This window comes from Emys orbicularis, chromosome 8, assembly GCF_028017835.1.
Source record: "Emys orbicularis isolate rEmyOrb1 chromosome 8, rEmyOrb1.hap1, whole genome shotgun sequence".
Lineage (NCBI taxonomy): Eukaryota > Metazoa > Chordata > Testudines > Emydidae > Emys > Emys orbicularis.
This window is the reverse complement of record NC_088690.1, coordinates 75,483,672-75,506,041: the sequence shown is the minus strand read 5'-3', so window position 1 is coordinate 75,506,041 and position 22,370 is coordinate 75,483,672. Positions and strand designations below refer to the sequence as shown.

The 22,370-nt window shown below is 43.9% G+C and overlaps 2 protein-coding genes across 2 annotated transcripts; both read left to right on the top strand.

Annotated features, from left to right (window-relative positions):
• Positions 1 to 32: 32 nt before the first annotated feature.
• LOC135882941 (uncharacterized) lies at positions 33 to 13,608 on the top strand. The gene is made up of 5 exons (XM_065409967.1): positions 33 to 2,507; positions 4,411 to 4,591; positions 5,423 to 5,536; positions 5,628 to 8,104; positions 13,447 to 13,608. Exons 1-5 carry the CDS (start codon positions 33 to 35, stop codon positions 13,606 to 13,608), a joined length of 5,409 nt encoding a protein of 1,802 aa, XP_065266039.1.
• A 61-nt stretch (positions 13,609 to 13,669) lies between these two features.
• LOC135883065 (protocadherin beta-16-like) lies at positions 13,670 to 21,997 on the top strand. The gene is made up of 2 exons (XM_065410102.1): positions 13,670 to 16,144; positions 21,878 to 21,997. Exons 1-2 carry the CDS (start codon positions 13,670 to 13,672, stop codon positions 21,995 to 21,997), a joined length of 2,595 nt encoding a protein of 864 aa, XP_065266174.1.
• Positions 21,998 to 22,370: the final 373 nt, after the last annotated feature.

Sequence of the window (22,370 nt, the reverse complement as noted above, 5' to 3'; positions counted from 1 at the left end):
ATAAATCGTTTCCCCTCTAGCACAACATATGAATGGCTGCAGCAGCTTTGCAGAGAGGCCTGTGTTTCAGATCTGACCCGGGAATGGCTGGCGGAATGGAGAATCGCTCCAGGAAAAGGCAAGTTCTGTCTTTCTTTCTATGTTTGTGTGTGTCCCTGGGGGCGTGTGAGACGATCCGCTATTCTGTGCCTGAAGAGAAGAAAAGCGGGTCACTAGTTGCTAATATTGCAAAGGATTTGAAACTGGATATAGAGAAATTGTCTGGTCGCAGTGCCCGGCTGAGTTCTAAAAGCACCAAGCAATATTTTGAGCTGAACACAAGCTCTGGGGATGTGATAATAAAGGAGAAAATAGACCGTGAAGATCTGTGCGGACAGAGAGATCCGTGTTTGCTGCAATTCGAATTTGTGTTGGAAAATCCACTGCAGCTGTACAGAATGGAGGTGCAGATAGATGATGTGAATGACAATAACCCTAAATTCTCTAAAAATGAATTTATTTTTAAAATGCCGGAACAGATCCCCATAAACACCCGCTTCCCCTTGGAAAGGGCCCAAGATTCAGACATAGGAACAAACGGGGTTCAGAGTTATGCAATCAGCTCCAATGAGCACTTCAGTCTGGATGTGCATTCCCGGGGGGACGGCAATAAATACGCGGAGCTGGTATTAGAAAAACAATTAGATCGGGAGGAGCAGGCGCAGTTGATGCTGATTCTCACAGCTGCCGATGGGGGCCTGCCACAGAGAACCGGCACAGCGCAAATACGCGTTAATGTGCTGGACAACAACGATAACTTCCCACAGTTTAGTCAGTCGGTGTACAAGGTGCAGTTAATGGAAAATAGTCCGAGGGACACTTTGGTCACTAAGGTTGAAGCCAGTGATTTGGATCAAGGTTCAAATGCAGAAATCACCTATTCATTCGGGCAGGTACCTGACAAAGTCCTCGAGTTATTTCAGCTAAATCAGTTCACTGGCGAAATCACTGTTTTGGGGATAATTGATTTTGAAGACGCAGCAATGTATGAAATAGAAATTCAGGCCACCGATGGTGGCGGTTTATCTGCGCACTGCAAAGTCCTGGTGCAGATCGAGGACATGAATGACAACACCCCGGAAGTGACGCTGACATCCCTCACCGGCACCATACCCGAGGACTCCTCCCCTGAGACAGTGGTGGCCCTGTTCAGTGTGAGAGACCGAGACTCCGGGGACAATGGCAGAACGCTCTGCTCCATTCAGGACAATGTCCCTTTTGCTTTGAAATCGACTCTGAAGGATTATTACGAGCTTGTTACACAAAAGCCCCTCGACCGAGAGAAAGTGCCTGAGTATAACATAACCATCACAGCCACAGACCGGGGGACTCCGAGGCTCACCTCAGTGAGGATCATCCGAGTACAGCTATCGGATATTAATGACAACCCCCCTGTATTTAATGAAAGTTCATACGTCATGTACCTTAAGGAGAACAACCACCCGGGCCTGTTGATTGGAACTGTCCATGCTGCTGACCTAGACACAGAGCAGAATGCCAAAGTGACGTATTCGGCATTGCCTGGCAACATCGGTGACCTCCCCTTCTCCTCCTCCATCTCCATAAACTCCGAGAACGGGAACGTGTATGGTCTGCAGTCTCTGGATTATGAGCAAACGAGGGATTTCCAGGTTACAGTGAGAGCTGCAGATGGCGGGTCCCCTCCACTGAGCTCTGAAGTCATTGTCCGGGTTGTGATAATTGATGAAAATGACAACGCCCCCTTCATTTTATACCCTCTGCAGAACAGCAGCTCCCCAGCTAATGACCTGGTTCCTAGATCGGCGGAGGCGGGTTACCTGGTGACGAAGGTGGTGGCTGTGGATGGAGATTCCGGTCAGAATTCTTGGCTTTCCTACCAGCTGCTCAAGGCCACAGACCCAAGTCTTTTCGCTGTGGGGCTCCAAACCGGGGAAATAAAAACCAGCAGGCTTATAATGAGCCCAGACTCTGTTAAACAGAAACTTATTGTCCTGGTTAGAGACAACGGAGAGCCGCCCAGATCCACCACCTCGACGCTTAATGTGCTTCTGGTGGATGGGTTTTCAGACGCCTACATGCAGTTTCTGGATGTACCAGGAGAGGAGGAACAGCAGGACACGTTAACCCTGTATCTAGTCATTTCCTTGTCTTTCATTTCATTCCTTTTTCTGGTTTCTGTGGTAACGATTATCGCCATCCGGCTATACAAGACAAGGCAGTGCCGAGAGCAGTATATTTCATCGTCCAGGAACTTTTATTGTGACTCCAACTTCCCCACAAATCCTGCGGAGACGAGCGGCACTGGGATTCTGCCTCAATCTTATTGTTATGAAGTTTGCTTGACAACTGGGTCTGGCACCAGCGAATTTAAATTTCTCAGGCCGCTGGTACCGTCTCTACCCGCTGACCCCATCGCTGCAGGAGGGTCCATACTTGACTCTCAGATTAACTCTCAGCTAAAAGGGGAGAAAGAATCGATGAGAGAGGTGAGTGCTTATTTTACTCCATTTGCATTGATACCTTTTTGAATATGTGTGTCTCTACATCTCTGAAAATTACTTAGAAGGCAATCACAGAACCATTAATGTGGCATCCTGCTCTCTCTCTAGTTGTAGGAACAGAGCGGCACTCGGGGGAGAGCCGGCTGTTGCTGCGGGGGAAAGAGGGTGAGAAACTGCTGTGCTGTGCAGGGCAGGTGGCTGATGTGGGTGGGGGGGTTCTCTCTCTCTCCTCCTTCTTCAGGGGGTTTGCTCAGGCTGCTGTCTGAACTTTAAGAGACAGTATGCCCACACACACTCCCTGTCCCACACTCTCCTCCTGCTCCCGCCTCCCATGCACACTTCAGTTGAAAAGAGCTGACAATCTAATAAAGGATGCCTATGGAAGGATGGGGTTAAAACCTGCATCCTGTAACGCTGTACCTGCTCCATGGGGCAATGCAAACCCTTCCCAAAGCACCCTGAGGCCAATTGCACAGCGGGATAGTTGCTACCCACAGTGCACAGCTCCCTGTGTCCATGCAAGAGCTGCTACTGTGGATGTGCTCTGCTGACACAAGGAGCATAGTGTGGACATGCAACAACCGTTTAATTAAAGTGGCATAACTTTTTGCACAAAACGCTGTCCCGTAGACAAGACCTAAAATTACTTCCATAAATGTCTAGAGATAGTTTTGTAGGGATCTTTTTCTGTAGTTTATTCATCTTTTCCACTTGTATGATGTTCAAGCTAATATATTTGTATTTAAGTACTTTCCTTTATGTACTCCTATGCTATTTTCCTCTCTAAAAACATGTATCGAACTGTGATACTGGTCTCTGTGCAGAGTCTGTGATGTTTGCAAAGCAAGGCTGAAGCTTCTCAAAGGAAATTAAAAAAGTAATTGTTTATGTATTTCTCAAGAACTCAATAGCAGCGGAACTATGTGACCTAGATAGAGCCCCCTGCAGAACACTCTATGGAATCTGAAATGTTACAAAGAATGTGTGTCTGCCCTTGCTTCTTCAGTAGTGTTTTCAGACGGTGAATCTCTGAGGTGCGAGTTGCCGGGCTCCTGCGCGAATGTGAAATGACGGAGATCAGGGAAACGTTAAAGTAAAATAGAACTACTTAAGGAAATGTAAACTGCGCTTTATTTTTCCATCAAACCCTTTGCAACGAGAGTAGCCAGGAGTGGCTGCGGTTTCACAATGGGAGGTACTTGTAGAAGGAACAAGCAATGTTTACTTATATCCTATGAAATCACCATCATTTACAGCTTCTGGAGTTTATGAACCCATAGCAATCAACGCTGATGTGAAAGACCCCTATTAAATGCTGTAACACAGTAGGGAGCGGGGTGGACTGACCTGGGAATGTCCTCTAGTTTTGCTGGGACTGTCTGCATGGGGGATGGGAGAGCAGGGGATGACTTTATTTGAGGAAGGATACCTGAGCCACGAGGGGGGTTGGGCCAGGTGACACCTTTGCCCAGGAAACAGACAAAGGGTGGAGGAGGAGCCGGGGGAGGCTGGGTGAGACTACTGGAGGGGGTTTCAGTTTGGAGTGGGCTGGGGAAGAGGAGGGAGCCCCCAATTTTGGGGTTTAATCTCCCTGCCCCCCCAAGGACCTGGCTGTGGGGTCCTGTTTGTGCCTACAAGCTCTAGTTTGGACTGTGTTCCTGTCATCTTTAATAAACCTTCTGGTCTACTGGATGGCTGAGAGTCACAGTGAATCGCAGGAAGTGGGGGTGCAGGGCCCTGACTCCCCCGCACTCCCCGACACATGCATACCAGTGATATAGTGGCAGCTGATGACATCAATAGGATTTTTGCTGGCAGCAAGTCATTGTCCAGGTTGTTAGTATTTGATTAAAATGTCAAGGGCCCCTTTATTTTATACCGTCTTCAGAACAGCACTTCTCCATTTAATCACCTGGTTCGCAGTGCAAGGAAAGCTGGTTACCTTGTGCCCAAGGTGGTGACTGTAAACGAAGACTCTGGTCAGAATTCTTGTCTTTCCTACCAATTGCTAAAGATCACTGATATAGGTCTCTTCACTGTCGGACTGAAAATGGTGAAGAAAAATCACAGTACCAATTATGGAGTGAGACTCTTTTAAAGCAAAAACTAGATGTCATTCTTAAAGACAATGGACACTTGCCCCAATCCATTTCTGCGATGCTAAATTTACTGCTGTTGGATGGGGTTTCAGATGCGCATATGCAATTTAGTGACATAACTAGGAAGAGGAATGTGATGGGATATTGATTATATACTTAGTTATCTCTTTGGCTTCAATTTCGTTGTTCTACTTGTTTCTGTTGTGGCCTGTATTGCCATAAAATATATAAGATAAGAGACTCAGGAGAAATACACTGATCTGCTTCTTCCAATTGCCATGGGAGACACATTTTTTTCGAATGATTGTGTAGAAGCCAGGACTGGATCCCTTCCCCACACTTACCTTTATGTTTGCTTAACAAGTAGGTCCATCACTAGTTAGTTCTAGTTTTATTAGGCCGCAGTTTCCTAGTTTTCCTCTTGGGCACCCTAATAAGCAAGGGCACCATAGGACTTATAGAGATTTCCAGGATATCGCTAACCTCGTGGACGAAAGAGAAGCGATGGGACAGGGGATCCACTTGTAGTAACTTCTTTACTTAGTTAGCTGTGAAAAATAAAAGTATTGGGGTGTGAGAGAAGAAACTGTGGTATGGAAGGATCACTATTCAATTGATTATTATATAATTTTGCAACTCTCTATCTCCTCTAATCGGTAATAATATACCTTAATATTCAACAGTGTTTACTATGAAATTTTAATACCACAATTTGTACTTAATAGAGAAAACCTTGCTGTGCAGTTAATAACTGCACATAGTAAGTTTAAAATGTAAACATCATAGCGTGTCTTATTTTAGCTGAGCCACGAGGTGGCGATATTGGCAAAGATGGTGCTGAAAACCAGCAACATTCAGTGAAAGCTGCACTCGGACATCTGAATCCAAACGGCAACGGGTCTCCGCCGGGAACAGGTGACAAAGGATTACAGGGAAAGGGCGGCTGAATAATTACAAATAAAATCAATATCGGAGGACAAATCGTTTTCCCTCTAGGACAACATATGAATGGCTGCAGCAGCTTTGCAGAGAGGCCTGTGTTTCAGATCTGACCCGGGAATGGCTGGCGGAATGGAGAATCGCTCCAGGAAAAGGCAAGTTCTGTCTTTCTGTCTATGTCTGTGTGTGTCCCTGGGGGCGTGTGAGACGATCCGCTATTCTGTGCCTGAAGAGAAGAAAAGCGGGTCACTAGTTGCTAATATTGCAAAGGATTTGAAACTGGATGTAGGGAAATTGTCTGGTCGCAGTGCCCGGCTGACTTCTAAAAGCACAAAGCAATATTTTGAGTTGAACACAGGCTCCGGGGATGTGATAATAAAGGAGAAAATAGACCGCGAGGATCTGTGCGAACAGAGAGATCCGTGTTTGCTGCAATTCGAAATTGTTTTGGAAAATCCACTGCAGCTGTACAGAATGGAGGTGCAGATAGATGATGTGAATGACAATAACCCTAAATTCTCTAAAAATGAATTTATTTTAAAAATGCCGGAACAGATCCCCATAAACACCCGCTTCCCCTTGGAAAGGGCCCAAGATTCAGACATAGGAACAAACGGCGTCCAGCGTTACGCAATCAGCTCTAATGAGCACTTCAGTCTGGATATACATTCGCCGGGGGACAGCAGTAAATACGCGGAGCTGGTATTAGAGAAACAATTAGATCGGGAGGAGCAGGCGGAGTTGATGCTGATTCTCACAGCTGCCGATGGGGGCCTGCCACAGAGAACCGGCACAGCCCAAATACGCGTTAATGTGCTGGACAGCAACGATAACTTCCCGCAGTTTAGTCAGTCGGTGTACAACGTGCAGTTAATGGAAAATAGTCCGCGAGACTCTTTGGTCACTGAGGTTGAAGCCAGTGATTTGGATCAAGGTTCAAATGCAGAAATCACCTATTCATTCAGGCAGGTGCCTGACAAAGTCCTCAAGTTATTTCAGCTAAATCCGTCCACTGGCGAAATCACTGTTTTGGGGATAATTGATTTTGAAGACGCAGCAATGTATGAAATAGAAGTTCAGGCCACCGATGGCGGCGGTTTATCTGGGCACTGCAAAGTCCTGGTGCATATCGAGGACATGAATGACAACGCTCCGGAAGTAACGCTGACATCCCTCACCGGCACCATACCCGAGGACTCCTCCCCTGAGACAGTGGTGGCCCTGTTCAGTGTGAGAGACCGAGACTCCGGGGACAATGGCAGAACGCTCTGCTCCATTCAGGACAATGTCCCTTTTGCTTTGAAATCGACTGTGAAGGATTATTACGAGCTTGTTACACAAAAGCCCCTGGACCGAGAGAAAGTGCCTGAGTATAACATAACCATCACAGCCACAGACCGTGGGACTCCGAGGCTCACCTCAGTGAGGATCGTCCGAGTTCAGCTATCGGATATTAATGACAACCCCCCTGTATTTAATGAAAGTTCTTACGTCATGTACCTGAAGGAGAACAACCACCCCGGCCTCCTGATTGGAACTGTCCATGCTGCTGACCTAGACACAGAGCAGAATGCCAAAGTGACGTATTCGGCATTGCCTGGCAACATCGGTGACCTCCCCTTCTCCTCCTCCATCTCCATAAACTCCGAAAACGGGAACGTGTACGCTCTGCAGTCTCTGGATTATGAGCAAACGATGAATTTCCAGGTTACAGTGAGAGCTGCAGATGGCGGGTCCCCTCCACTGAGCTCTGAAGTCATTGTCCGCGTTGTGATAATTGATGAAAATGACAACGCCCCCTTCATTTTATACCCTCTGCAGAACAGCAGCTCCCCAGCTAATGACCTGGTTCCTAGATCGGCGGAGGCGGGTTACCTGGTGACGAAGGTGGTGGCTGTGGATGGAGATTCCGGTCAGAATTCTTGGCTTTCCTACCAGCTGCTCAAGGCCACAGACCCAAGTCTCTTCACTGTGGGGCTCCAAACCGGGGAAGTAAAAACCAGCAGGCCTGTAACGAGCCCAGACTCTGTTAAACAGAAACTTATTGTCCTGGTTAGAGACAACGGAGAGCCGCCCAGATCCACCACCTCGACGCTTAATGTGCTTCTGGTGGATGGGTTTTCAGACGCCTACATGCAGTTACTGGATGTACCAGAAGCGGAGGAGCAGCAGGACACATTAACCCTGTATCTAGTCATTTCTTTGTCTTTCATTTCATTCCTTTTTCTGGTTTCTGTGGTAACGATTGTCGCCATCCGGCTGTACAAGACAAGTCAGTGCAGAGAGCAGTATGTTTCATCGTCCAAGAACTTTTACTGTGACCCCAACTTCCCCACAAATCCCGCGGATACGAGCGGCACTGGGACTCTGCCTCAATCTTATTGTTATGAGGTTTGCTTGACAACTGGGTCTGGCACCAGCGAATTTAAATTTCTCAGGCCGCTGGTACCGTCTCTACCCGCTGACCCCAGCGTTGCAGGAGGGTCCGTTTTTGACTCTCAGATTAACTCTCAGCTAAAGGAGGAGAAAGAATCGGTGAGAGAGGTGAGTGCTTATTTCACTCCATTTGCATTAATACCTTGCTTGAATATATTTGTTTCTACTGCTATGAAAATTACTTATATTATTTCCATAAATGTCTAGAGATGTTTTTTCCTAGGTAGCCTTTTCTGTAGTTGATTCATTTTCCCCCACTTGTATGATGTTCAGGTTAATATATTTGTTCTTAATTCTTTTTTATATGTTATGTTATTTTCCTCTCTAAAATGCCATTCATCAAAATTTTGTATTGGTCTCTGTGCAGACTCTCTGAGCTCTGCAAAGAAAGATTGAAGGTTGTCAAAGGAAAATTAAAAAGTAATTGTTTATGTATTTATCAAGAACTCAATAATAGCAGAATTATGTAACCTAGAATTATGTTCTGCAGGGGGCTCTCTGGAATCTGAAATTTTACAGAGAATCTGAGCTTGACCTTGCTTCTTCAGTAGTATTTTCGGAGGTAATCTATATGAGGTGCGAGTTGTAGGGTTACTGCATGAAGGTAAAATGACAGAGATCAGGGAAACGTTAAAGTAAAATAGAAGTATCTAAGGGAGGGATTTCCCAACCCCTCCCCTGAATTTCCCCATCATCCCCCTCCACAGTGGTCATTATTTACATGTGGTGTTGACAATTTAGTCCTTGGTTGGAAATTTGAATTGAAACATTAATACACACTTTAAAATCATATAAAGCAGATGATAAAATACTTGTACCTGAAAAAGCATAAAAGGTTTGAAAAGTATGAATAAAGACCAACTTCCTCATACAGCTATTGTTTTTTTATGACAGTTTTGGTGCCTTCGTTTCAGTGATGTTGACCAACCTAATAATTTGAAATTATAATTTGTAAGTAAGGTCTGAATGAGTTCTCCTCTTACAGCTAGTGATGAGCCGGGCTATGGAGGGGGGAAGGCATCAGGGCCAGTCTGTATTTACATGAACACACCTATTCTGCCGGTATCCAGCAGACAAGCTGTGTTGCCAAAGTGATCAGATTTGGCTGGTGTTGGGTTACAAATCACTTTTAATGAATGTGGGACTAATGAAATGTTATCTTTATTGAATGAGTAAAGGGCAGCACAAGTGTATTTGACCTGTCCTGAGGAGGGTGACCTAAGTGCTTAATTTGTGCCAGGGCTGAGCCCCGGCACATGTAGTCTTGGCAGGTCATAGCTCTGGGCCCTATGGACTTGCCACATCAGTTATGAAAGTAAAAAACTTGCTTGAGCCCTGACACATCTTTCATTACAAATTAAGCACTGGTCACACCCTCAACTGAACTGCACTTGCTAAGAGAGAGTGTGATGCAAGATCTCGGTGGAGAGAGAAAGGGATGGGGACAAGCATTTTGCTTGGTGGTGTGGGCTCCGCCTAATACTCACAGCACTATTTGACCTGCCCCTTCCCCTGTTTAAAGATAGAGCTTTTTAGGCTACATGGAGAGTCTTTGGTGTGTTTTTTTTAAGTGACCACTAGAGCTGAAATCACTGATAATCAGGTCTAAGTGCTCAAACCTGCTGTGGGAGAGTGTTTCCATGGAAGAGATAGCTCAGCCTGTACTAGCAGTGAGGTTCCCTTACTGAGAGATGAAATCACTGAGAGCTGGGTGGAATCTCAGAAGACTGATTCGCAGAGGTCACAGTGCCAGGTGGCAGCAGAAGGTGACAGCACAGGGCCATCAGAGACAGAGCAGTGGACTGAATGGTGGCACGATGCACAACAGTTGCCATGCTGAGTGACCTGAGTGAGTGATGAGTGGCTGAAGGAATTGAGCAAGGTGCCTTCTCTCCCCTACCACCCAGAGTGGGTGGTGAACTCATGCAAAAGCACCTCTGAACTCTGGGTCTCCACTGACCAAGGACAACAACTATGAGTGGGGTTCAGTGGAGGGAGAAAGGAGGGGCACATTAAAAGAACATTTGTTTGTTTTAGTAACTTTGCTCCAGAATGCTAGGTTTGTGACTGGGAAACTTACACATTTCATACTAGGCCAAGGTTTTTAAAATGTATTATTTTCCAAGGTTGTTATCTCACATCGTTGCTATCTCGAGAGGTCCTTATCTTGGGGTGTTTCTGTACTAAACATTTTTATTATTATACATTATTTTTTTCATAAGAACATAAAAACAGCCATACTGTGTTGGACCAGTGGTCCATCTAGCCCAGTATCCTGTCTTCCAACTGTGGTCAATGCCAGGTTCTTCAGAGGGAATGAACAGAACAGGAAATCATCGAGTGATTCATCCCCTGTCGTCCACTCCCAGCTTCTGGCAAACAGAGGCTAGGGACACTCAGAACATAGTATTGCATCCCTACCCATCCTGACTAATAGCTATTGGTGGACCTATCCTCCATTAACTTATCTAGTTTTTTTTTTTAACCCTGTTCTAAATTTGGCCTTCACAACATCCCCTGGCAAAAAGTTCCGCAGGTTGACACTGCATTGTGTGAAGTACTTCCTTTTGTTTTAAACCTGCTGCCTATTAATTTCATTGCATGACCACTAGTTCTTATATTATGTGAAAGAGTAAATAACATTTCCTTATCCGCTTTCTCCACACCAGTCATGATTTTATAGACCTCTATTATATCCCCTCTTAGTCATCTCTTTTCCAACCTTAAAAATCCCAGTCTTTTTAAGCTCTCCTCATATAGAATCTGTTCCTTATCCCTAATCATTTTGGTTGCCCTTCTCTGTACCTTTTCCAATTCCAATATATCTTTTTTGAGATGGTGGCAGCCAAAACTGCATGCAGTATTCAAGATGTGGATGTACCATGGATTTATGTAGTGAAAGTGTATCAGCTTGGTTTGTGAGACCAATCAGCAAAGCCAATGCTGACAAAACTATGTGAAAAGGCTGCAAAACACCAAGCCTCTGGACTGCATCGACGTGCAGAAAGTCTTATAAGCCAGTCACTGTCAAAGCCAATTTTAGAAGTACTTAATGAGGCTGTTAAGTATGCTGGAGACACAACACAGTTTATATGAACAAACAGAGCTGTCGCATCATGCTTTCTATTTAAACAAGAGATACCACACACTACAAACTGAAGGCCAATGTTAAGTGCATTGTCACTTGTTAATCCTGAAGTGGACACTGGATCCAAACAAGACCGGCAAATGCTCACTATCTTTTGCAAGGAACTCAACTGACTGACTAGAAGCATGTGGTGCAACAGCGAAAGACTCAGTCATTGAAAAAGTGAAGAACTCTCACCACATTCAAAAACAGAAAATTAACAGAGCTGTGCAAAATTAAAAGAAACCAGGAAGGATGTAGATATCTAGGGCTTCACAGTAGGCTTGAGGAGCGAACTTTAATTTGTATGATTTTAAAACATGAGTAAAATCTAATAAAATGGTCATGAAACATTTTTCAGTTTTTACTGTGGGTCCATACAGCACACCTTTGCCCTCCTGGTAGGCCTCAACCTCCCTGTAAATTTGATTTCCCCCACCCACCCTTCAGTTCCTGGGGAAAACACTGATCTAAGGAAAATGTAAACTTCACCTTATTTGTCCATCAAACCCTTTGCAATATGAGCAGCCAGCAGTGGCCGCAGTTTTGATGAGGGGGATACTTATAGAAGGAAGAGGCAGTGTTTACTGATATTCTATAAAGTGAACATCATTTACAGCTTCTGGAGTCTATGAATCCATAGCAATCAATACAGATATGAAAGACCCCTATTATATGCATACATAAGAACGGCCATACTGCATCAGACCAAAGGTCCATCTAGCCCAGTATCCTGTCTTTCAACAGTGGACAATGCCAGTGCTCCAGAGGGAATGAACAGAACAGGTAATCATCCAGTGATCCATCCCCTGTCACTCTTTCCCAGCTTCTGGCAAACAGAGGTTGGGGACACCATCTATGCTCATCCTAGCTAATAGCTATTGATGGACCTATCCTCCATGAACGTATCTAGTTCTTTTTTTTTTATGCTGTTCTGGTATTGGCCTTCACAACATCCTCTGGCAAAGAGTTCCACAGGTTGACTGTGCGTTGTGTGAAGAATTTGAAGAAATACTTCCTTTTGCTTGTTTTAAACCAGCTGCCTGTTCATTTCATTTGGTGCCCGCATTTCTTGTGTTACGAGAAGTAGTAAATAACACCTCCTTATTTGTTTTTTTTCACACCATTCATGATATTAAAGACCTCAGTCATATCGCCCCCCCTTTATTAGTCTCTTTTCCAAGCTGAAAAGTCCCAGTCTTACTATCTCTCCTCTGATCTAGTCCTATAGTGCCAGCTGATGGCATCAATAGGATTTTTACAGGCAGCAAGTTATTGTCCAAGTTATTTGATTAAAATGACAGTGCCCCTTTCATTTTATGCCTTCTTCAGAACAGCACCTTCCCCATTTAATGACACGGTTCGCAGAGCAAGGAAGGCAAATTGGTGGCTCTAGATTGAGATTCTGCTCAGAATTCTTGTCTTTCCTACCAACTGCTGAAGGACGCTGATGCAGATTTATTCACTGTCGGACTCCAAAATGGGGAAGAGAAACCACGATCCCATTTACGGAGCATGACTCCTTTACGCAAAAGCTAAATATTATTAAAGACAATGGACACCTCCCCAATCCGCTACTGCGATGCTAAATATACTGCTAGTGGAGGATTTTCAGATGCACATAATGCAATCCGGTGACATAACTACGCAAGAGGAATGTGATGGGATATTAAATATATACATTACTTCTCTATGGCTTCAATTTTATTTTTCTTGTTTTTGTTATGGCCTGTATTGCCATAAAATATATAAGATAAAAAAATCAGGAGAAAGGTAGGTTTGCTTCTTCCAATTGCAATGGGAGACCCATTTTGTCGAATAACTGTGTAGCTGCCAAGACGAGATCCCTTTCCCACAATTACCTATATGATGCGTTCTTAATCACTGGGTCGATCCTAGATTTACTCTAGGTCCTAGAGTATTTTCTATTACGGTGTCCTAGAGTCTAGGACACCGTAATAGAAAAGGGAATAATAGATTTAGGGATTCCCAAAATATTGTAACTTTGTAGACGAAAGAGAAGCGATGGGACGTGTGATAGACTTGCAGTAAACTTGTTCACTTAGTTAGCTGTGAAGAATAAAAGTATTGTCATGTGAGAGAAGAAACTGTGGTGTGGAAGGATCACAATTCAATTGACTATTATATTATTTTGCAAGTCTCTATCTCCTCTAATCGGTAATAATCTGCCTTAATATTTCACAGTTTTCACTGTAAAATGTTATAACCACAATTTGTACTTAATAGAGAAATCTTTGCTATGCAGTTAATAACTGCACAGAGGAAGTTTAAAATGTAAACATCATGGGATGTCTTATTTTAGCTGAGCCACAAGGTGGCGATATTAGCAAAGACGGTGCTGAAAATGCAGCTTTTTGGACTCCGTCGACACACAGTGGAAGCTGCACTCAGACATCTGAATCCAGACGGCAACGGGTCTGCGCCGGGAACGGGTGACAAAGGATTACAGGGAAAGGGCGGCTGAATAATTACACATAAAATCAATATTGGAGGACAATTCGTTTCCCCTCTAGCACAACATATGAATGGCTGCAGCAGCTTTGCAGAGAGGCCCGTGTTTCAGATCTGACCCGGGAATGGCTGGCGGAATGGAGAATCGCTCCAGGAAAAGGCAAGTTCTGTCTTTCTTTCTCTGTTTATGTGTGTCCCTGGGGGCGTGTGAGACGATCCGCTATTCTGTGCCTGAAGAGAAGAAAAGCGGGTCACTAGTTGCTAATATTGCAAAGGATTTGAAACTGGATATAGGGAAATTGTCTGGTCGCAGTGCCCGGCTGAGTTCTAAAAGCACCAAGCAATATTTTGAGCTGAACACAGGCTCCGGGGATGTGATAATAAAGGAGAAAATAGACCGTGAAGATCTGTGCGGGCAGAGAGATCCGTGTTTGCTGCAATTCGAAATTGTGTTGGAAAATCCACTGCAGCTGTACAGAATGGAGGTGCAGATAGATGATGTGAATGACAATAACCCTAAATTCTCTAAAAATGAATTCGTTTTAAAAATACCTGAACAGATCCCCATAAACACCCGCTTCCCCTTGGAAAGGGCCCAAGATTCAGACATAGGGACAAACGGCATTCAGATTTACGCAATCAGCTCTAATGAGCACTTCAGTCTGGATATGCATTCCCGGGGGGACGGCAGTAAATACGCGGAGCTGGTATTAGAGAAACAATTGGATCGGGAGGAGCAGGCGGAGTTGATGCTGATTCTCACAGCTGCCGATGGGGGCCTGCCACAAAGAACCGGCACAGCTCAAATACGCGTTAATGTGCTGGACAACAACGATAACTTCCCGCAGTTTAGTCATTCGGTGTACAAGGTGCAGTTAATGGAAAATAGTCCGCGAGACACTTTGGTCATTAAGGTTGAAGCCAGTGATTTGGATCAAGGTTCAAATGCAGAAATCACCTATTCATTCGGGCAGGTCCCTGACAGAGTTCTCCAGTTATTTCAGCTAAATCAGTTCACTGGCGAAATCACTGTTTTGGGGATAATTGATTTTGAAGACGCAGCAATGTATGAGATAGAAGTTCAGGCCACGGATGGCGGGGGGTTTTCTTCGCACTGCAAGGTCCTGGTGCATATCGAGGACATGAATGACAACGCTCCGGAAGTGACGCTGACATCCCTCACCGGCACCGTACCTGAGGATTCCTCCCCTGAGACAGTGGTGGCCCTGTTCAGTGTGAGAGACCGAGACTCCGGGGACAATGGCAGAACGCTCTGCTCCATTCAGGACAATGTCCCTTTTGCTTTGAAATCGACTGTGAAGGATTATTACGAGCTTGTTACACAAAAGCCCCTGGACCGAGAGAAAGTGCCTGAGTATAACATAACCATCACAGCCACAGACCGGGGGACTCCGAGGCTCACCTCAGTGAGGATCATCCGAGTTCAGCTATCGGATATTAATGACAACCCCCCTGTATTTAATGAAAGTTCGTACGTCATGTACCTGAAGGAGAACAACCACCCGGGCCTGCTGATTGGAACTGTCCATGCTGCTGACCTAGACACAGAGCAGAATGCCAAAGTGACGTATTCGGCATTGCCTGGCAACATCGGTGACCTCCCCTTCTCCTCCTCCATCTCCATAAACTCCGAGAACGGGAACGTGTATGCTCTGCAGTCTCTGGATTATGAGCAAACGAGGGATTTCCAGGTTACAGTGAGAGCTGCAGATGGCGGGTCCCCTCCACTGAGCTCTGAAGTCATTGTCCGCGTTGTGATAATTGATGAAAATGACAACGCCCCCTTCATTTTATACCCTCTGCAGAACAGCAGCTCCCCAGCTAATGACCTGGTTCCTAGATCGGCGGAGGCGGGTTACCTGGTGACGAAGGTGGTGGCTGTGGATGGAGATTCCGGTCAGAATTCTTGGCTTTCCTACCAGCTGCTCAAGGCCACAGACCCAAGTCTCTTCGCTGTGGGGCTCCAAACCGGGGAAGTAAAAACCAGCAGGCCTATAACGAGCCCAGACTCTGTTAAACAGAAACTTATCGTCCTGGTTAGAGACAACGGAGAGCCGCCCAGATCCACCACCTCGACGCTTAATGTGCTTCTGGTGGATGGGTTTTCAGACGCCTACATGCAGTTACTGGATGTACCAGAAGAGGAGGAGCAGCAGGACACATTAACCCTGTATCTAGTCATTTCTTTGTCTTTCATTTCATTCCTTTTTCTGGTTTCTGTGGTAACAATTGTCGCCATCCGGCTGTACAAGACAAGGCAGTGCCGAGAGCAGTATATTTCATCGTCCAGGAACTTTTATTGTGACCCCAACTTCCCCACAAATCCTGCGGAGACGAGCGGCACTGGGACTCTGCCTCAATCTTATTGTTATGAGGTTTGCTTGACAACTGGGTCTGGCACCAGCGAATTTAAATTTCTCAGGCCGCTGGTACCGTCTCTACCCGCTGACCCCAGCGTTGCAGGAGGGTCCGTTTTTGACTCTCAGATTAACTCTCAGCTAAAGGAGGAGAAAGAATCGGTGAGAGAGGTGAGTGCTTATTTCACTCCATTTGCATCAATTCCTTGCTTGTATATGTTTGTTTCTACTGGTATGAAAATTAGTTGGATGTAACATTTAGAAATGTTGAGAAATATTTCATTGTCTAGGGAGCTTTTCTGTTTATTGTCCAACGTATTGTTCAAATTTTACTATGTGTGGGCTAATATAATTGCACAGTAACGCTCTAAAAGAGAGTTTGCCAAACTGATTCTGATCTTCTTACGTTGTGTGTGTTCTCTACCAAGAAAGCTTGAAACTTGTCAGAATAATCATCTGGATGTTATTTATCAAGGGTTCATTAACATCAGAATTACACTGGTCTACAATTTTTGAGAAGTCATCTGCTTCAGAGATAAAATGTGCTATTTATTATGTATTTTGATGTGCTGAATTCAAATATGACAATTAAAACAACTGATTGGCTACTGTTTCTAAGATATTTACGTTTTTACATTTTATGTCTATGTATATTGTGTAGATAGTAGAGTTTTAATCATAAATTGTAAACCTAGGTCTTTTCATGTGTTTATGGTTGCTTTACATCAGTGGTTCCCGAACTTGTTCCTCCGCTTGTGCAGGGAAAGCCCCTGGTGGGCCGAGCCAGATTGTTTACCTGCCGCATCTGCAGGTTTGGCCGATCGCGGCTCCCAGTGGAGTGTAATGTAGATGAGAGTGCAAAAAATGTATCTTTAGTGACATGTTGTAACCAAGGCTTTTGTATGCCTTGAGGAGGTTTTCCACCAACAACCTGTAGTTTTCTGCCTTCTTGTTTCTGAGAAAATTTATTGCCACTAACTGGAAGGCTTTCCATGCTGTCTTTTCCTTGCCACGCAGTGCATGGTTAAATGCATCATCTCAAAGAAGTTCACGAATCTGAGGACCAACAAAGACACCTTCCTTTATCTTAGCTTCACTTAACCTTGGAAATTTTCCACGGAGGTACTTGAAAGCTGCTTGTGTTTTGTCAATGGCCTTGACAAAGTTCTTCATCAGACCCAGCTTGATGTGTAAGGGTGGTAACAAAATCTTCCTTGAGTCAACAAGTGGTGGATGCTGAACACTTTTCCTCCCAGGCTCCAATGACTGTCGGAGTGGCCAATCTTTCTTGATGTAGTGGGAATCTCTTGCACAACTATCCCATTCGCAGAGAAAACAGCAGGACTTTGTGTATCCAGTCTGCAGACCAAGCAAGAAAGCAACAACCTTCAAATCGCCACAAAGCTGCCACTGATGTTGGTCATAGTTTATGCATGTTTCATGTTGTCATAGGTTTCCTTCATGTGGACTGCATGACCAGCTGGAATTGATGGCAAAACATTGCCATTATGCAGTAAAACAGCTTTAAGACTCGTCTTCGATGAATCAATGAACAGTCTCCACTCATCTGGATCGTGAATGATGTTGAGGGCTGCCATCACACCATCGATGTTGTTGCAGGCTACAAGATCACCTTCCACGAAGAAGAATGGGACAAGATCCTTTTGACGGTCACGGAACATGGAAACCCTAACATCACCTGCCAGGAGATTCCACTGCTGTAGTCTGGAGCCCAACAGCTCTGCCTTACTCTTGGGTAGTTCCAAATCCCTAACAAGGTCATTCAGTTCACCTTGTGTTATGAGGTGTGGTTCAGAGGAGGAGGATGGGAGAAAATGTGGGTCCTGTGACATTGATGGTTCAGGACCAGAAGTTTCATCCTCTTCCTCTTCCTCGTCTGACTCAAGTGAGTATGATTCTGGTGCATCAGGAACCGGCAGTCCTTCTCCGTGGGGTACTGGGCGTATAGCTGATGGAATGTTTGGATAATGCACAGTCCACTTTTTCTTCTTTGACACACCTTTCCCAACTGGAGGCACCATGCAGAAGTAACAATTGCTGGTATGATCTGTTGGCTCTCTCCAAATCATTGGCACTGCAAAAGGCATAGATTTCCTTTTCCTGTTCAACTACTGGCGAAGATTTGTTGCACAAGTGTTGCAGCATATGTGTGGGGCCCACCTCTTGTCCTGATCTCCAATTTTGTAGCCAAAATAAAGGTGATCGGCTTTCTTAACCATAGTGGTTATACTGCGCTTTTGTGATGCAAAAGTCACTTCACCACAAACATAGCAGAAGTTATCTGCACTGTTCACACAAGTACGAGGCATCTCTGCTCACTTTGGCTAAACAGAAATGTGTCCCTTTGCAAAATCAAACACTGACAAATAAGAGAGCACGACACTGTATGATTTCTAGAGCTTATATAGGGCAATTTGTTCAGGAGAGTGATGTAAGCTTCGTTATGATTGCATCATCCATGACTTCTAGGAATAACATGATGCAATTCATATCATGTATGACGCAATACCAGCTTCAGATTGCTTCATTCATTGTTTTGCCTAAAAAGCAAGTGCTGTCCAAACCCAGTCATAGATTTATTCATAGATCCAGTCAAAGATGTATTTTAGTCATTTCTGGTTTAAATTGAGATCCCTTCCCTTTATAACTCACTTATCCTCCGCCAGTCAAGGGTCGTATATATTGACCCAATAGCATATCTTGAAAACTAGAGCCAATCAACAATTTTAAGCATCATTTTCGTTCTCAGTGACCCAGAATTAGTAAAGTTTGACTACATTTATTTCAGAAGCATTTTGGCTGTAGAGCAGTGTTATCTGTCCTTTGTACAATATTCCTAAGGAGTCTCGATGAAGTCTAAAATTTTAGAAGGAAATTGAGGCTGAACTTTCTTCTTCAGCAGTGTTTTTGCTGAGATGTGGATTTTAGGACTAATGCGTCAATATGTAATGAAGGAGATCGGGGAAACAAAGTAAAACAGAAGTATCCAAGGAAAATGTATACCCCCCCCCATATGTAAGCTACATCTTAGTTGTCCACCAAACCCTTTTCTATGTGAGCAGCAAGCAATGGCAGAGGTTTCAATGAGGGGGATATTTATTGAAAGAATGGGCAATGATTGCTTAAATCCTGTAAAATCACCATCAGTTCGAGCTTCACGAGCTTTTGTACCCATGACAATCAACGTGGATGTTATAGGCCAGTATTATATGCACACTGCTGATATAGCAGCAGTTAGTGGTATTAACAGGATTTTTATAGGCAGCAAGTGTAGGAAATGGGTGAAGAATGGAATAGAGTCCAGAGTCCAAGGAGAGGCAATAATCTAGAGCAACTAAGGAAACTCACTGTGTACAAGTAATTTCCGATTGCTATGGATGTGTATGTGTAGAAACACCGGGGGCTAGTACCTTGTCCAACAGTGCTGAAAATAGAGGGTCAGGTCCTCAGCTGTGGAAAAACTCCGATAGGCGCAACTGATGGTAGGGGAGGCGTAATTCAATATAAAGCAGTCGGGCTTGGTACCACTCAGCTCTCTGTTTTTGTGTTGAATGGACGGAAGTTTATAGCCCGTGGGAAGTAATAATAGTGACTGTTTTGCATTATAAGATTGAATGTGTTTAATGATTGTAGGATAACACACAGGAGGCCGTATCCAAACACATTCTCCTGACGTTACACTTGGTGGTGGATAATATTTATATCCTCTCTGCGGGAAACTATGGCATTGACTCATATTGTACTGTCCCTGAAGCAAACCCCGCAGGAAGAGAGGGCCCAGGAGATTCCATTTCATGGAGTTTGCTACTGATCTTACCCTCAGGTGGAGGGATGTATTAAGGGAGAAAAGGAAGGTGCACAAAGAATACAAGGAGTTTGGATCGATGGGAGAAATAAATCTGACTCCTCAGAGGGGATGTTCCCCGTGTTCTTCTCTGGCTCCCCACACTCTGTAGCAGCCCCCTCCTCCCCTTTCTCTGTTTTCTCCATGGACAGAGGAAATCCAGAAGCCAAATATGATGGAATCGTCACCTCCCGCTGGTCTTGCTTGAAGAATTTCTGCTGGTTCGGGAGGGGAGCAGGCATTAGAATTAACTGTAAAAATGGGGGAACGTGATGCGAAACTTAATACCCCCTATTCTATGCACAGTGGCCAAATTCCATCATTTTCTGCTCCCTTCCACCAGAACAAAGGTGAAGGAGCATCTAGCCTTTAGTAAATACAGAGAAAGCAGCTCAAGAATAAGTGCTGCCTTAATTCTGGCTCTTCGTTTTCTAGATAATGGATACAACTAAAACAAGGTTTTATGGGCCCGGTGTTTGCAAAGAGTTTACAGAATTTTTCCCCTCCAAAGAGAGAGAGAGAGAGAGAGAGAGAGTTACAATAATCAAGCAGTATTTCAGATAGAGTTGGTCATTCAAGAATAATTTTGTGACACCAGTCCTAACAAATACCTTGAATCTAGGAACTTGAGGTTGTTGTGACTATTAGTAATGGCTAATTGGTGAATTATTATTACTATACATGAATATGTGTATAGCTTTTTTTTAAAACCTATAGATTACAGTCTTTTTTTCTCTGTAAAAATGAAATGAAGGTTTTAGATATCTTAATCTACTGCCAAGAATCCTGGATTAATTAAAACAGAGATCTCTATTTGTGAAAGTAAAATGTACTCCCAAAGACATTTTAATATAAATGGTCATTTCTAATTATTACCTAAAGATAAACTGGAATTCAACATAATTAATGAATTCTTTGATTATAGTAATTTCTTTGGGGAGAACAGTCTGGATTTGGATACCTAAGATAGAATGGCAAAATGCTCCAAAAGAAAACCTGCACTTCCCCTTCAGAAGATGTAAACAGCAAATACAAAACTGATATTAAAGACATCAGTATGCCAGCTGGTGTAAATCGACATAGTGCCACTGAAGTAAATGGTGGTTGGGGGCGGGAGCCAGTTTACAGCATAAGAGCATCTGAGCATTTGGCACTTTGACAGCCCTGATCATGAAAAAAATCAGAGTTTATGCTGGCACTTTATAGGGGTTACACAGCATTCCTACAGAAAGTATTAACCAACAGTTAATCAGTTGCTATCAAAAGAAGTTATTCTTAACTCTTACAAATCTATTTTTAAAAAATTAAGACCGATCTAGTTGGTTATTGTTACTGCTAATGATCCTGGCCACACATTTTTAAATTGGCTCATGATTTTTGAAGCCTACCTTTTTGATGCCCAGTATTAGACACTCAAGCCCTGATTTTTCAGAGTCATTGAGTACCCATCACTCCCATTGAGTTCTGTGGGAGTTCTGGGTACTGAACAGTTCTGAAAACTAGGCCCAAGATTTCTGGAATTGGACACACACAACCAATGACCACATTTGAACATTTTGGCTTAAACAAACAGCAAGATAATGATCTTTTTGAATCAGCCACCTAAATTACCATAAAGCTTTTCCAGATTTGTAATTGTAAACACCTCACAGGGGATGTAAGATGTTCCAGACAGTTTTTGAAAGACAGAAATACAAATAGAAATACAACAAAGTGGATATGGCTGTATTTGGCTTATCAAATTACATTTACTTCTGAATTTTCACATTGTAAAATTTCCCTCCAAATTATATAGATACACAGTGCCATCTTTTAGGATATAATTAAACATGAGCATTTATATTATACGATGTAGGTACAGGCCAGATCCTGCTCCCATTGAAATAAATGACAAAACTTCTGTTGACTTCAAATAGAACGGTATCCCAACCACAGTTCTGTAAGATGAAGCCCTGATTGCATGTCCCCCAGTGCATACTAATGCCTGCATTCTTCATAACAGCCGATAATGACACCACATCATTCTATATTGTTTGCAGGGCAGAGCTTCTGTCTCTGAAGACTCCATACCCAGATCTTCAGGCGCAGGCTGTATTGTTAACAAGGTGATAGGGATAAATGAGAACTGTGGTCAAAATGGATGGCTTTCCTACCAATAGATGAGAACAACCAACTCGGCTCTGTTCAACTGTCAGACACCATAAAGGAGAAATGAGAATCAAGAGGCTTATCGCCCTCCAAGAAACTTTCAAGAAGGTACAGGCCCTTTCCGTAAGAGAGCAAGGATATGTATTTCTACATTATGTAATTCTTTATTCCTGGTTTTTCACTTAGACCTTTGCATTTGTGGTATGGCTATTGAAGAAGAGTAGGAGCTCCTATAGCATGCTTTCTTTGTAGATTCCACCTAGCCCTTAGTGTATTGTTGTTAGAGCTTAACAACTTCTACTTTATCTAGATATAAAGGAAACATAATAAGTCAAACCTAAGCTTTAACAGTAAGTTATCATAAACCACCTTCCCTATGATTCT

Coding starts and splice junctions, on each gene's coding strand:
- LOC135882941 (XM_065409967.1), top strand. CDS start 33: ATGGCTGCAGCAGCTTTGCAGAGAGGCCTGTGTTTCAGATCTGACCCG. Junction 2,508..4,410: donor AGAAAGAATCGATGAGAGAG/GTGAGTGCTTAT, acceptor TACCGTCTTCAG/AACAGCACTTCTCCATTTAA. Junction 4,592..5,422: donor AATGGTGAAGAAAAATCACA/GTACCAATTATG, acceptor GTCTTATTTTAG/CTGAGCCACGAGGTGGCGAT.
- LOC135883065 (XM_065410102.1), top strand. CDS start 13,670: ATGGCTGCAGCAGCTTTGCAGAGAGGCCCGTGTTTCAGATCTGACCCG. Junction 16,145..21,877: donor AGAAAGAATCGGTGAGAGAG/GTGAGTGCTTAT, acceptor TATTGTTTGCAG/GGCAGAGCTTCTGTCTCTGA.